The 16,031-nt window shown below is 42.9% G+C and overlaps 1 protein-coding gene across 1 annotated transcript in view; it reads left to right on the top strand.

The window, feature by feature from the left end:
• Positions 1 to 16,031, top strand: part of KMT2C (lysine (K)-specific methyltransferase 2C) — a gene marked incomplete at its 3' end in the record, with an annotated part of 120,148 nt that overhangs the window by 91,136 nt on the left and 12,981 nt on the right. The window contains exons 33-41 of the mRNA XM_009074371.1: positions 1 to 11; positions 627 to 2,509; positions 3,552 to 3,877; positions 4,717 to 6,536; positions 7,398 to 7,509; positions 8,506 to 8,584; positions 8,704 to 8,767; positions 10,717 to 10,949; positions 13,970 to 15,661. The exon at positions 1 to 11 is cut by the window's left edge and continues 170 nt beyond it. Of these exons, the coding sequence (XP_009072619.1) occupies positions 1 to 11; positions 627 to 2,509; positions 3,552 to 3,877; positions 4,717 to 6,536; positions 7,398 to 7,509; positions 8,506 to 8,584; positions 8,704 to 8,767; positions 10,717 to 10,949; positions 13,970 to 15,661 (6,220 nt within the window). The remainder of the gene's footprint in view (positions 12 to 626; positions 2,510 to 3,551; positions 3,878 to 4,716; positions 6,537 to 7,397; positions 7,510 to 8,505; positions 8,585 to 8,703; positions 8,768 to 10,716; positions 10,950 to 13,969; positions 15,662 to 16,031) is intronic.

The raw sequence follows: 16,031 nt of genomic DNA, 5'->3' as shown, positions 1-16,031 counted from the left end.
AGGTGTGTTGCATTTAGGGTGTTTTGTTATTTTCTTTCAGCTTTTTATTGCATTGTTGGAATCTGTTGTAATAAAATGAATTTGAATCTTCCTTTGTATAAGGTTAGAAAGTCAGCCATTCTGCATGGGAAGAAAATAAGATGCTCTCAGAAGAGAAACTGCTTGTAAATGTGAAAAGGACTTTGTTTTAAAATGTTGACTCTTAAATCCTATGTATTATGGAAATAGGTTGTTCTTTCTCTGAGTGATTGGCTAGTGCAGTAGGTTGTTTTTGCATACACCAATGTTATCCTGCAGACTGCTGCCTTAACTAGGGCTGAGTATCTCTCAATGACCATTTGCCTCACATCTGTCAGTAACCTTTGTCTCCAGAGTATAAGGTGGGAAAGCAGTGATACTCTTTAGGCAGCCTTGGAAATGCTTATTTTCAGGTAGTCAAGGTGCCTGTCAAGGTAATTGATCTTTACAGATAGCTGGATCTTCTACTGCCATTGCATTTAAAGTTTGCAATTATTTATAATTGATATTTGATGTGCCCTAAAGTTTTAATTATAGATTCAGTCATCAGAAAGATTTTTTATACCTAGAACTTACAAGTGTAACCTTTTTTCTCACAATTTTAAAACAGCAAATGCGGCAAAAAAGTAAGCAACAAGCCAAAATAGAAGCCACACAGAAGCTTGAACAAGTGAAAAACGAGCAACAGCAGCAGCAGCAGCAACAGCAGCAGCAGCAGTTTGGTTCACAACAGCTTCTGAACCAGTCTGGCTCAGACACACCTAGCAGTGGGATCCAGAGCCCCTTAACGCCCCAGACTGGCAATGGAAGTATGTCTCCTGCACAACAGACATTCCATAAGGATCTATTTACAAAGCAGCAGCTACCTGCTACGCCCACATCAGCATCCTCAGATGACGTGTTCCTAAAACCACAAGCCCCACCCCCTACTCCAACCCGAATCCCAGTGCACGATGCCCTGTCTCAGCCTCAGACTCCTCAGACATCATCACAACAGATGTTTTCTCCAGGTTCCACAAGCACAAGACCTCCTTCTCCAATGGATCCGTATGCTAAAATGGTAGGAACACCTAGACCAGCACCCATTAACCAGAACTTTGTTAGAAGAAACACCATTGCCCCATTGGATAGCTGTGCAGCACAGTCGTCCATGTCCCGGCCCATCCAGGCAGCCGAGCCGTCGGGCAGCAGACCTTCACCAGTCAGGGATTCATGTTCTTCATCTCCAGGTAGCAGTGATCCCTATGCAAAGCCACCAGACACACCCAGGCCTGTCATGCCATCAGAGCAGTTCTCCAAACCGTTGGGGGTCCCAAGATCACCGATAGTTATGGAGCAGTCGGGGAAGGTTCCTTTAACAGCTGGAAGCAGTGATCCATTTACTAAGCCAGCTCCTAGAACTGACACATTTCAGAGACAGAGAGTATCCTCTGCCGATCCCTATGCACGGCCTCCATTGACTCCCACTCCTGCTCCTGTTGATGGGAGTCCTGGGCCTTTCAAAACTCCCATGCGTCCTCCCCAGTCCCCGCAAGATCCCTACGCGTCCATGCCAGCCACACCACGGCGCGTTGCTGTTGATCCCTATGAAAGGCCTGCTCTGACACCCAGGCCAGTGGATAACTTTTCCCATAATCAGGCTAACGATCCGTACAGCCAGCCTCCCCTTACTCCCCACCCTGCAATAAAGGAGACTTTTGCCCATCCACCCCGGATAGTGCGGCAACAGAGTGATTCCTTCCCTCAGTCTGGACCCATTTCCAGGCCAGCTTCTCAGGACCCTTACTCCCAGCCTCCAGGTACTCCTCGGCCAGTTGCTGATCCTTATGCCCAACCTCCAGGAACTCCTCGGCCCACCACAGTTGATCCATATATGCAGCAACCACCAACACCAAGACCTGCTCAGCCAGCAGATTTATTTGCTCAGTCCCCAGCAAATCAGAGACATTCTGATCCATATGCCCAACCTCCTGGAACACCAAGGCCAGTTCTCAATGATCCTTATTCTCAGCAACCAGCAACTCCAAGGCCAGGGATTCCTGAGAGTTATAACAGACCTGCAATGACAAGACCAGGACTCATACCAAATAGAGACCCTTTCCTGCAGACACCACAGAGCAGGTTGCAGGGCACTTTTGTTAGGCCATCAGATCCATGTTCTCAAACTCCCAGACCTGCAGGACCTGCAATAACAGATTCATTTAGCCATGGTCCAGCTGCTCCAGCACGTGACCCATATGATCAACCACCAATGACTCCAAGACCTCAGCCAGAATCTTTTGGAACTGGTCAACTGGCCCATGAGGCTGCCGAGCAGCCACGTCCTGGATCTGAGGGTACCTTCAGTGCAGCTGGAAATTCTCCAATGACTTCTCAAGGACAACAGTTTCCCAAAGTTTCACAAGTTCCTGGCCCAGCACCCACCACGGGAGTAACAGATACACAGAATACCATGAATATGTCTCAAGCAGATACTGAGAAGTTAAGACAGGTGAGAATAATGTTTAATACTGATGGTATTAAAATTTCATAAGTAGAACTTCCCCCATTTTTGATAAAATTTGAAGTTTCTTGCTCTTCAACTTAGTTATATGTAAGGTTATAATTATCGTAATTTACTTAGTATGGTAATGTGGTCTTCCTGGATAGAACCACAATATATAGAATAAAGAAGCATCAGTCATTTTTAAGGAGTTTGGACAAGATCCAAAAAGGAAGCAAAGGCCATATTTGAAGCCTCTGAAGATGTAGATGATTGTTCTGTAATAGCTCTTTTAACCACAGTCTGAGAGGGGCAAAAAAAAAATCTTGAAAAGACAGTTACTTCCATCCAATAAGAGATGAGAAGTGGAACTGATTCTCAGTGACTTGTTCACTGGCTGAAAAGGGGATACAGGCAAAGGTCTCAGACTAGACATCTGACTTTGCTGTTGGGTGATGTGTTGAGGTGAATCTTACCCTTGGTCACTGCTCTTCTTGAGGCACATTCATTCCAGGTTTCTTTCAGTGAATGTTTAGCAAACACCACTTGCTGAGACAGAATTATGTTCAGCTTGTGGAAAGCTTCTCAGTCTTCTGCTTGGAAGAAGCAATGGGAAGTGGATTTAGCAGAAAATTGGTAGTACTTGTCACACAGAGTCAGAGTAAATACTACAGCTATGGTGTAAACCTCTTGCTGAATTTTCCTCAGTGGACCTCTAGTCACCTTTGTCCCTCAGAATGCACTTCTCAGGTGGTGAAAGGGCATGCATTGTTGGAATAGAAAAAGAAGAGAGTTGCTTTCATGTTAATTGGTAGAGTGGGATCACACCATACACTGTAACTAGAAGTCTGGATGTTAAGTTGCATTACCAGCACCTTGTACCATTTGGGCCCCCCATCTCATTTCTGAGATGATTATGGTAGTTTATAATATTTTTCTGTAGTGACTGAAGCATTTCTTTCCTCCAAGAGGCTTAACCTAGCAGAATGTAACACTTCCAAATCTGTCAATTGCAGTGTCAAACATAATGATCTATATTTTTTTAAAACAGCGCCAGAAATTGCGTGAAATTATTCTGCAGCAGCAGCAGCAGAAGAAGAATGCGGTGCGTCAGGAAAAGGCCTTGCAGGATGCAGCAGCTTCTACCCATGCAGCTCCTCTTCAGCATTGGCAGCAAGACAACTTAAATCAAATCTTTAACCGCCCTCCTCCTCCATATCCTGGGAATATTAGGTCCTCTGTTGTCCCTCCAGGTGGGCCAAGGTTCACTGTATACCCAAAAGACCAACGTGGACCATTCCCTGCTGATGGGCAGTTCAATAGACCCCAGTTTCCAGGGGATATGAATGCCATGGGGATGAGACCTCATGGTCTTAGGTAAGCTCTTGGATCTCCTAAACCCAGGATGTTATTGGGGTAGTTAGAGAAAAAGGTGATTTTTTGGATGAAGAATCATCTGTGTTGTCTAGAGCAGCTGGTAACCTTCCCGAGGTCTGTGTGTGCAGTGAGTTCTCCTGGGAGTGTTTGTAACATTACAACATGTGTTTTACACTAACACATTCCCAATTTGTTGGGAATTAGTCAGAAATACAAATGGAGAAACTGCAACACTAATCGAAGTTGTGTGACCTGAAAGATCTTGTTGCCCCATGGTTTTGGGGCATTTCTTTACAAAACAAGAAGTGAAAGGTCAGACTTATTTTTGATGTCTTAATAATGAATAAATGTAATATTGTTTTAGTTTCTAATGAATATGTAATCAAACATCATCTTCTGTCTGTGCCATTTTTACGGCGAGTGCTACGATGTAAAACGAGTGCCAGTATCAACATACATTGTCATCTCAGGAATTACTATTTTCAGTATTTGGATTTATTTCTGTAATTTCTAAATCCACACACTATTATTTTTTACGCTGAGTTGCATTAACATGTATTTTATTTACAAGGATGGTTCTGACTGTCAAAGAGTTTTCTATCCATTATTACTATTATTGAAATTGAAAGCAGGTTGTTTATTAAACATAATTAAAGCAATTATTTTATTGTAGTCATAAAGCTCATTTAAATGTAAGCATAATCAGTCAAAATATTTATTTAAATATCTTAATGAATGCATCGTGGAAAGTGTTTTGGTGAATAGTTATTTAGTCAAATATGCCAGACTAGGCAGTCCTGAGAAAAAAAGATTATTTAGTCTTTCATCCTTTATTTTAGATATGGGTTTCCAGGAGGTGGCCATGGGCCAGCCTCAGGTCAAGAACGTTTCCTCAGTCCCCAGCAGCCAATGCAGCGTCCTGGAGTTCCACCACAGCTGAGAAGATCTCTGTCTATTGATATGCCTCGGCCAGTGAACAATCCACAAATAAATAACACATCTGGGATCTCTCAACATTTTCCTCCGCAGGGAATTCCGGTTAAGCAGCACAATATATTGGGTCAGGCATTTATTGAGTTACGTCACAGAGCTCCTGATGGGAGGCCAAGGCTGCCCTTTAATCCTTCTGCTGCAAATGTTATGGATGCAGCAGCACAGCATCAGCGACACACTGGGTTTTTGCCCAGGCAGGATTTTCCAGGCCCAAGACAGGCAGAACCACTGAGACACAATTCTCAAGGGATACCTAACCAGTTGCAGATGTCTACAAGTTTGGAGCACATGTCACAATCGCAGCAGGATCAGATCAATCCTGACAACCCATCTGCACTTGTAATACGTTCTCTAGGTCATCAGCCAGTTGCTGATGCATTCCCAGGACCATCTTTGTCTACATCTGCACCAAGTGATGAATCTGCAAACTTAGAGATTCCCAACCAGCCAAGTGATGGTCTAGAAGAAAAGCTTGATCCTGATGATCCTGCTGTAAAAGATTTGGATGTGAAAGACCTTGATGGTGTTGAAGTCAAGGATTTAGATGATGAGGATCTGGAAAATTTAAATCTAGACACAGAGGATGGGAAAGGAGATGAACTGGACACTCTAGATAATTTGGAAACCAATGATCCTCACCTGGATGATCTTCTGAGACCAGGGGAATTTGATTTAATTGCATACACAGACCCAGACCTTGATGTGGGAGATAAGAAAGGAATGTTTAATGAAGAACTAGATCTTAGTGTCCCCATTGATGACAAACTAGATATCCAGGGCAAGGCAGAAGAACCAAAACAGAAAGAACAAGGTGACAGAACTGTTTCCGCTCCAGAGACCCAGTCTCCACCAAAGAAATCTACAGAAAATGAAATTAAACCAGAAGTAGTTTCCCCAAACACTCAGGAGGAAAAGAAGAATGAAAATGTAAAAAGTGATGGAAATGCTGAGTCCACAAGCACTCAACAGGCTGCTGAAGTGGAGTTGAAGGATGGAGAAAAGGCTCCTGCACAGCCTGCCAACCCAGAATTCCCTGACAAAACTACTGCTGTTCCTAGTCAAGAAACAACTGTGCCTAGTCCAGATGCTCAGGGATCCACTCCACTGCCTGTTCAAGGAGCAGTAAGCTCCTGCAGTATTTCTGGGTCCACCCCAGTCCTCTCAAGTTTGCTCTCTAGTGAAAGCTCAGACAATGCTGAAGCAAGGACTCTGGGATCTCCATCTCAATCTCTGCCACCCACACAAATGAACCATGGATCAGGTATTCCACAAACACTCATGACACCTGGTGGACAGATCTTGGAAAACACTTTAAATTCAAATTTGTCCATGGTTCCACGAATGAACCATAATTTTTCTCAAGGGTCACCAAATCCAGGATTTATTCAGGGTCAATCATCTAATCATAACTTTGGGACAGGACAGACTTCTAATCAAACTGTGGCTGTACCAAACCGTCCTGGTCCTAGTGGCATCTCTGGTCCTCAACAGATGATGCTCCCTCAGCCATTAGCTCAACAACAGAACCGAGAAAGACCACTTCTGCTAGAGGAACAGCCACTTCTTCTGCAGGACCTTTTGGATCAGGAAAGGCAGGAGCAGCAGCAGCAGCGGCAGATGCAAGCCATGATTCGCCAACGCTCGGAGCCATTTTTCCCCAATATTGGTATGTGGGTGATGTGTTTGTCTGCGTTCTGGGTAGGTCTTTAAAAATGCAACAATAAAGAGTTCAACAGTTCCTCGCACTGAAAGAAGCAGGTAGCTGTGTGGAGCTTGAAGGTAGGTACAGAGGGAGTATGGAACTTGAGCATGGAGGTGGAATTCTGACTTCTCTGGCAAGGCTCCTGTTGTCATTGTATGACTAACTCACAATCTGGGCAAGGTCCCGAAATAGCACAGATAATTCTGCATGTACAAAAAGTGTTGAAGATAAACTGTGATTGCCAGTTTAATACAATGTAGCAGTGTGTGTATTCAGATCAAGGCCATCACTAATAAACTGTGATTGCCAGTTTAATACAACGTGGCACTTTGAGCGTTCAGATCAAGGCCATCACTGTCATGTAATCGTTATTGATCAAGTACTGACTTCTGTAGTTGTAACTCCACTGGGCATCAAGGCTGTTCTCTTAGTGCATTGGTGGTGGTGTGTTGGTTTTGCCAACTGAGGTCACAGAAGCAATTCTTCTTCATGATCCTTAAACCTATAAATAGAATTTGTTCATCCCTTGAGTCATAGGCCAAATTTGGTCTAGGGCCCTTCTCAGACTGACCTGCTTTTCTTTGTATGTTGTGGCTGAGAACAAGGACAGTTGCTGCTGGAGTAACTTTCCTTAGAGTTCATATGAGGCTACATATTAACCATGAATTTCAAAGTGAGATGGCAAGTAATATGAATCGAATTAATAATGCAATTAGGTTGTTTTAATGAAGATATACACATGAACTGGATCTAAACAAGTCAGTTCCAATGCATAACTTGTAATGTTCTGCTGTGTAATTCCCTTCTACTGTTTTTCTTTTCTAGACTTTGATGCAATTACTGATCCCATAATGAAAGCAAAAATGGTAGCTCTTAAGGGGATCAACAAAGTCATGGCGCAGAGTAACATGGGGATGCCACCAATGGTCATGAACAGGTAGGCAGCACTTGACACTGTTCTTTAGGGCTACAAAATGTAAAAGGAACTGTTAGAGCTAGGAGAAACTGCACACAGGAAAAGACAAAATTTAAAAGTGGAAAAAGATCTTTCTGGTACATATCTCATAGTCCATGCTGATACAGGATTATCTCTTAAGAATAAAGCCAGTGTGGCAATAGAAACTATAAAAGGTATTAAAATGTGTTAGACTTGTGTTCCAGTTGTAATGTCATTGGTCAACATGGTCAACATGGCTTCACTGTTGATGCTTTTCTTGTTTTCCCACTTGCTAATTAGACAATGCCACATCTCCCACTCATAGTGGTAGAAAACTGTTGATGTCCATGTAATGGTTAAACTTCATGCTGCACCATGTCATTTAATGTTTGCTATAATTAAGGTTTAGCCCAAGTAGTGAAAGTTTCATCCTCTCATTAAATCTGTTCTGAGGACAAAAGGAGCTGTGAACTGTGCAGGTTTCACCATGACTGCACTCAGTGCCAGGAAGGATCTGTACCTATTCTTTTTCTGTGGCCCTTTAGACAGTGTGTTTTCTCCTTCCTAACACATACTTCAGTGCTGTGTGATAATGCATGGCTTACCAGGGGTGTACATTTACCCAACTCCAGTTGACTATGCGGGTGACCATGATACCTAAATACATTAAACTTTGGTTTTTTAAATCACAAAATATTAAAATACAAATAGACATTTGTATATATGAGTTTTCACCATTTTAGCATGGTAGATCATGCTTACTTCATCTCTCTGAAAAATGTAAAATGCAATAGTTTCAGCCAAGGGCAAAATGTTGTAGCATCAAATGAGAATTAATATTCTCCAGATGTTGAAAACGTTTAGTACAGAAATTCAAGCAAACATCTATAAAATATTTAGATGTTTTATGTAAGTTCAGCGTAATACAAAAGGTTGTTTCTTCCCTAAAATGCCAGTTTTCAAAGTTATGATTTCACTTTGTCTGTGTATCTATAGGTTTCCCTTTATGGGTCAGCCAGTACCAGGGGCTCAGTCCAGTGAAGGCCAAAATCACATGCAACAGGCAATTGCACAGGTAATACAACTTGATATGGGCTTGAAACAAAAGTGTTTATTAATGATAACTAGTTTTCAGTTATTTTAACTGAATCATGATTTAATATTCTTATCTGTATGTTTTACTGAACTTTCTAGGATGGAAGTTTGACACCTCAGATTTCTAGGCCTAATCCTCCCAATTTTGGTCCTGGTTTTGTCAGTAAGTAAAGATTTAATAATTTATTTTATGATGGGTTTTTTTTTCATTTTACAGTTCTGTTTTCTTTAAAATAAAATATCCATAAATGGATCTTGTCTCTCAAAAACTCATCCTTTTAAATCTGAGTCATTTCATCATTCCAATGCCAACTGATGAAGGGATGTGTAGTAAATGAGGTTAACATTGTTCCTAAAATCTGTCATCAAAGAAACACCATAAAAACAAGGTAAACAGAAAACTAACATAACTTGTATTTGTGTGAGAACAGTAATCTATTAACTGGCAGACTGCTATGTCAAAAACCTGGTCTTTATGCTCCAGAATTCTGAGCTCAGTGAGAACAACAGTCTATAATGATGGGTTTGTTTTATTTCAGAAGCAAAAGGTTTTGTGGAGCATCATTGCCATTTGAATGAATCCCAGTAAAAGCTTTCCAGGCATTAGTTAAGCAAGACTGGCTGGGAAGTACAGTTGGTGAAAGCAGAAATATACAGTCCTAGCATTTTGCATTCCTTGTTTCTGCTGCCCTAGATCAGTTGTAAATCCTGTTCTCTATGATGAGAAAGGTTTATTAGCAGAAATTAACAACGAGTGCATGTTGGGAGAGGAGGACCACATGTGAAAAAGTGTTTGTGTCACTACAAGAACTTCACTTGATATTTAGGAATAAGACACAGAAGTAAACACCTTCACCTTTTCCAGAAACTGGAGTAGCAGCACTGAGTGTACAATAAGGAGCTTTTGCAATATTATCTATATTAATTCCTGGTGAGATTTTACATGGCACTTGAGAAAATCTGTGTCTCATTTCAGTAGTAGGTGTTCTTACCTGGAACTCATTAATATTTCAGTACTTTCATTCTCACTTTCATGTTACTCGTGTTACTCCATGTTTCCACTCAGTTGTCCCTTCAGGCGATGTGATCAGTTTTGCAGAATTTATTGTTGGGAGAACAGGTCCCCTCGAGACTGTAGCTCAGTCTGTGAATGGGTTTGGTCGAGCTGTTACAGTCAATGACTGTCACTAACACTGTGACTGCTAGAGCAGAAGGTGACAGGGGCTGGAGCACAAGGTGGACATGGTTATATTGAAATCATACTGCTGTCTGGGTACCTGTGTTAAACAAACCCTCCTTGCAAGGAAGATCCATTCCTGGTGTCCCAGCTCATTGCCAGAGTGTGATCAGGAGACAAATGACATGATCACCAAACTGTCTCCCTTGCTTTCTGTGCTTAGTGCAGATCAGGTGTTGTCAGACAATGATTGTTTTGTCTCTGAGGGCAAAGCACTGCTCGTGGCAGGTGAGCATTTCTCATTTGTAAGAAGAGCAATGTCTCAGTTACAGCCTAAATGAGAGGCATTTATTTTGGGGGCAGGAAATGGTGCTGGTGCTGAAGGCCCTGTGCAGGACTGACACTGACAAAGTTATTTTTACCTAGGCAGTATCATGAGTATTTGATGGCTGTTTATCATTTAACTTTTGTTTCTCAGAAGTAATAATAAAAATTGATATGTAGAAAAGTCTTCCGCAAACACCAGAATTAATGAGGCTGTGTTCCCTGTTAATTGGTGTCCTCACTCTCTAATCTCTTTCTCTCTACTTGAGTATTTCCAGAGGTCTTCCATGTCCCCTGTTCTGTGGCAGAGCAAGGTGCCACCATGTTCTGTAGCTGTTCTCAAGGCCATAAGTGCTCACTGGCAAGTGCACGTTTGCTGGCCTCTCCTGAAATGAAGGGACTGTGGTAAAACTTTCCTCATCATAAATGCAACAATTTGTATCTCCTTTACTCAGATCACTCCAAGAACTGAATATCTCCTGAGAAACCAAATTCTCTGTCAAATTTATATTAATTTGACCAATAATTTCTTAAAATAAGGGGGAAACCTGGTTGTTAAACTTCAGCTCCAAAATGTAGGATGAGATATACTTAATTTCCCTTCTCTCTAGATGATTCACAGAGAAAGCAATATGAGGAGTGGCTGCAGGAGACACAACAGCTTCTTCAAATGCAACAGAAGTACCTTGAGGAGCAAATTGGAGCTCACAGAAAATCCAAAAAGGCACTCTCAGCAAAGCAGCGTACGGCCAAGAAAGCCGGACGTGAGTTCCCAGAAGAAGATGCAGAACAGCTTAAACATGTTACTGAGCAGCAAAGTATGGTCCAAAAACAGCTAGATCAGGTAATCATCTGGAATCCAAACTGGTCACCTTGATACTAAGCTGTCATATTGGTCTGACTCTTTAAATCTTCTGAAAGATACAGTGGAGCTGACTTAAAGGAGCCACTCGCTGTCGTGTTCGTGTGTAACAGCATTGCTCTGGGTTGTAGGAGTTGCAGGAGAGTGTGCTACAGCAAACATAATGACAAAAAGCTGGTTTAGTGCTTTGGGAAGAGGGGAAATTGCTTGGCAAAATGACTTGCAGCAGAATTCCTGGCACCGTGAAAAGCAAAAATGAAATAGAGAAAAGTCTTAGCGCACAGGGCTTTGTTTCAGGCTTCAATGAAACTCATAACTCACTCTTTATCAGGTGTCCATACATGATCAGAACCTCTTGGTTATATGCCAGTTGAGAATCTCTTTTCATTATATCTTTAGTGTTAGTCTAGTTTTATGATCTGTCTCATTCCAAGATGCTGATCACCAGTGCATGTTATTTGTTATTGTATCCTGGAATAATACCAGTCAGAGGGATATCTGGAGCTCATCTAGTCATGATCAAAGCAGAACCAGCTTCATTAAATCAGGTTGCTGAGCACCTTGTCAGTCAAGTTTTGTAAGAATCCAAGGGCAGAGATTTCCCAGCCTCTCTGGGTCCATGTTCCTACATGTAACCACTTTCACTGGGTTTTGTTTTTCTTTCCGTACATACAGTTGGAATTTCACATCTTTTAATTGTGATTATAGTAAGTGAGATTCAAGTTAAACCTGGGATAGGTTTGATAAATCTCTGCTTTGCTCACCAGTTTTAAATGCTGTGTTCCTCAAGACTTTTTTGTTTTGTACATTATCTGGCATGATTGTTAGGATCAGCTAGACCTGCTGAATATGAAAATGCTTTAGAATTATCCTTTATTAATCTGAAGGAAAAAATTGGCAGCAGGCAGCTTGGAGTGAAATCCTAATGGATATCTGACCCTTGTGTTCTTGCTCCTGTGTTTTTTCAAGACAAAGTATGCACTGGATGGGATATTAGTTGGCTTGTCTTTTCAGTGTGTGGAAGAGGGATGGAGTGGGTAAATGATGTCTAAATAATTTCTTTTTTTTTTTCCTTTTTTTCCCTTCCACAATGAATCACAAGTAGAATAAATGCAAAAAAAAAGTCACTTTAACCAATCTTTATCATCCATATGTCAGTCTAGTCTTACAGTGGAGTTAGACTGAAGTAACAGCTGCTAATCATTACATTGCTGGAAGATTCATTTACTGCCCTGTAATTAAAGTTCTTTTATTCATCATTTTTAAACTAAAGTTTCATCTACTGCTGGCAAATGCCTTCCACTGCCCTTCAGCTGCTGATTTAGACCAGTTATCCACATCCTTGTTACATACCTAGTTTGGAGCTTAAAGGAGGTTTTGTTAAAAAAGTATTTTTAAGGACTTTCTGTTGGAGGAAATTTGCCATTCTTTCAGATAACATTATTTTTCTGCAGTCAATTTTCTGTTAGTTGTTAAAAAGTCTCTGTGTGCATGGAGAGAGAGAAGAGCTCTTAATTTTCTGTTAGTTGTTAAAAAGTCTCTATGTGGATGGAGAGAGAGAAGAGCTCTTGGATCCCTGTGAGTTGCTGGTCCTGGACACAGGCACAGAGAAACCAGAGCTGACGGTGCCCCGTGAAGTGCTGTGTGACAGGGTGATTAGCCCAGGCATGGAGCCACGCAGGCCCTGCAGCCAGGGCAGTTTGGCTGCTTTGCTGTGGCACTGTGCCTGTGCTAATACACCCTGCCTTGTTCTCCCCATCACTGCTGAAATCTCCACATCGACCTGCACAGGTTGGCTTGGGTCCAGCTGGGTGTAGTCAGCACTGGCCCTTTGAGATCTCAGCTGGTTCCAAGTACAGTCATGTGCCTGATCCACCCCTGCAGACCCTGGGAGGGTGTGGAGGGTTTTATGCCTCATGGTACAGGCCTGCAGAGACAGCAGGGGTCTGGATCCCTTCAGAGAAGCCCTGCAGCACTGGGTCTGTGCAGTGCAGATGGATCCACTTGGTGGCTTTATGCAGTGGCACTGTTGATGTGGCAGTGTCAATGCCAAGCCAGAGCTCATAAATCATCTTGGACCTGAGATTACTGTGCAATAACCTTTTGGGTGCATCTGTCCTGCAATCTAGAGTGTGTCCTGTGGCATCTCTGTTATCCTAAGCTCTCTGGCTTATCCCTTGCCCCAGATAAAGGAGAATAATATCAAACATTTTCAATTATGTTATGGACTTTTTCTATCACTACAAATAGCAAATGGAAGCTGTGGAAGTCATAATCTAATGAACAGAAGCGAGAGAGATTTTCCATAATGTATGTATTATTAACCAGTGGATTACAAGACCTTTCATTTTTTCAGAGCCTGGTTCAGCTGGGTATCTGCTGTGTTTCTGAGAGGCACTTGCTTGTCCAGTTGACACTGTCATATCCTTCCCTTGACTTTTGCTTGCCTTAAACTACAAGACATAACTTTTCATGTCCAAGTTGAGTTATTTTGCTCTTAAAATTTTAAATTTTCAAGGAGCAGTTGCCATTTTTGTTTGCTGTGTGATGTTTGAGGATCTGCCTGGGCATAAATGGGACTCTACCTCACTGTTTTCCTGCAAACTTTTCCTTTTCAATGACATCTTTTAAAAACTTTGCTGATGTGTGAACATCATCCATTTCTCTGTTTCCTTTTCCCTGTCTGTTCCCAACTGTTGTTGTCCTGTGCATGGATTAGATCTGTAGGACAAGGATCACCTTTGGTTTAGGTTTGTATGTTCTCTAGCACAGTGCAGTCTTGGTATGTAATTCGAGCTTCAAGGCACTGCTGTTTTGTCTAAAGTCTTGGGATGGAGAGTATTTCTAATGAAATAATGGATGTTCAGCATTAAAAACTGTAGAAATGCTACTTTTGCCCGAGGTTCATTTTCCACTGAAATTACAATGGTGAGCTACATGGTTTATGTTACTTACATAGCCAGGACATGGCAGGGATGAATAATGACTGTTTTAAATTTTAGATCCGAAAGCAGCAGAAGGAGCATGCAGAGCTAATTGAGGAATACAGGATCAAGCAGCAGCAGCAGCAGCAGTGTGCAATGGCTCCCCACGCTATCATTCCAGGTGTCCAAGCTCAGCCACCCATGGTTCCAGGAGGAACATCACCAGCAATGAATCAGCAAAGCTTCCCCATGGTGGCACAGCAGCTCCAGCATCAGCAGCATACAGTGGTGATCCCTGGGCAATCCAACCCAACCAGAATGCCAAATTTATCTGGATGGCAACCTGCAAATGCCCCTGCAAGTCATCTTGCCATGAATCCAGCAAGGATGCAGCCTCCAATGACTCCATTGCCAATTACTCCTGGTACACCAGCTCCTGTGCCTGGTCCCAATGCAGCTGCACAGTCAGGGCCACCCCCGAGGGTGGAGTTTGAGGACAATAACCCTTTTAGTGAAAGCTTCCAGGAGAGGGAAAGGAAGGAGCGTTTACGGGAGCAGCAGGAGCGGCAGCGCATTCAGCTGATGCAGGAGGTGGATCGACAGAGAGCTTTGCAGCAGAGAATGGAGCTGGAACAGCGCAGTGTGATGGGCTCGGAGCTAAATAACAAAACATCTTTGTCTCAGATACCTTTCTTCAATTCTGAGCTGCCTTGTGATTTCATGCAAACCCCGCGGCCTCTGCAGCAATCTCCGCAGCAGCAGCAGCAGCAAATGGGGCAAATTCTGCAACAAGGTGCTGTCACCTCACCTCCTGCCACTAACTTCATGCAGAGCAGTGAGCGGAGGCCAGTGGGGCCTACAACTTTTGGACCCGATGCATCTGCTGTTCCAGGTGGAGCCCCTAATTTCCACAACGTAAAACAAACTCATGGGAATCTCCCTGGGGCTCCCTTTACGCAGAACCAGGCCAGGCCTCCGTTTCCTTCTGCTGTACCTTCATCTACAGTCCTGGGGAGTGGTGCCCCATGTGGTTCGGACACTAGTGTGCCCCAGGCAACAAACTTCCCTGGATCGAGCCAATCTCTCATACAGCTGTACTCTGACATAATCCCAGAGGAGAAAGGCAAAAAGAAAAGAACGCGAAAAAAGAAAAAGGATGACGATGCCGAGTCAATAAAGGCCCCATCAACTCCTCATTCAGACATCACTGCACCATCAACCCCAACCATTTCTGATTCTACCTCCACCCCCACGGTTAACACCCCCAATGAACCACGTCACCAGGATGAACAAGAGTCAGTGGAGTTAACTGGTCCCTCAACATCAGGCACAGGAGAAAGCCAGATCTCTGCAGAGCTGGAGGGGAAGCTCCCTGGCAGCAGCCTGGCCCAGAACCAGCCAAGTGGGAGTGTGGAGACTGAAAAGGCTAAAACAGACACACCAACCAGCACTCAAGAAGTTAAACTGGAAAAGGCAGAAACTGATCAATGCTCAAGTCAAGCTGAGCCTAAACCAGAAAATCCAAGCAGTATTAAGGTGGAGGAAGACAAGGTCACCTCCCAGCCTGCCTCATCTGCTCAGAGTCCAGCACAGCCCTCTGGCATTCCAACAGCCAAAGGGGAGTCAGGGAATGAACTGCTCAAACACCTGCTAAAAAATAAGAAGTCCTCATCTCTTCTAAATCAGAAATCGGAGAACAGTGGCCGATCAGAAGAGGAGACTTCTGGGGATAAAAAGTTAGCAGAGAAGCAAAATTCAGCTGAAGGAATGGTGAGCCTGTCACTGGGTTTGTTACACAGTGACCATCAGCAATCAGAGGCTTGTTTGTGCCTTTACCATGGGCATGTGGGTGGAGTAAACAGCTTTAAGGAATTTTTGCCTCCTCTCCTGCCTGTTCTCCATAAGTAAATCTCCTGTGTTAAAAAAAGAACAAATATTAATATGTAGGTCAGCATATTCAGAAATACTCCTAATATTTCTAATATTAAGATTAATGCAAGATTTTGCAGTGTGATTCTGAATTATTTGCTAGTATGTGTCTGTACAGAACATGGGGTGTGTGTGTGTGCTGCTCACCCTCTGTGACTCCACCTGAGTGGTGTGTAGGTTGATCTGTGCAGGGCTGGGCTTCACACCCCTT

This window comes from Acanthisitta chloris, unplaced genomic scaffold (genome assembly GCF_000695815.1).
Source record: "Acanthisitta chloris isolate BGI_N310 unplaced genomic scaffold, ASM69581v1 scaffold7445, whole genome shotgun sequence".
NCBI classification, from domain to species: domain Eukaryota; kingdom Metazoa; phylum Chordata; class Aves; order Passeriformes; family Acanthisittidae; genus Acanthisitta; species Acanthisitta chloris.
This window is presented reverse-complemented; position numbering and strand designations above follow the sequence as displayed.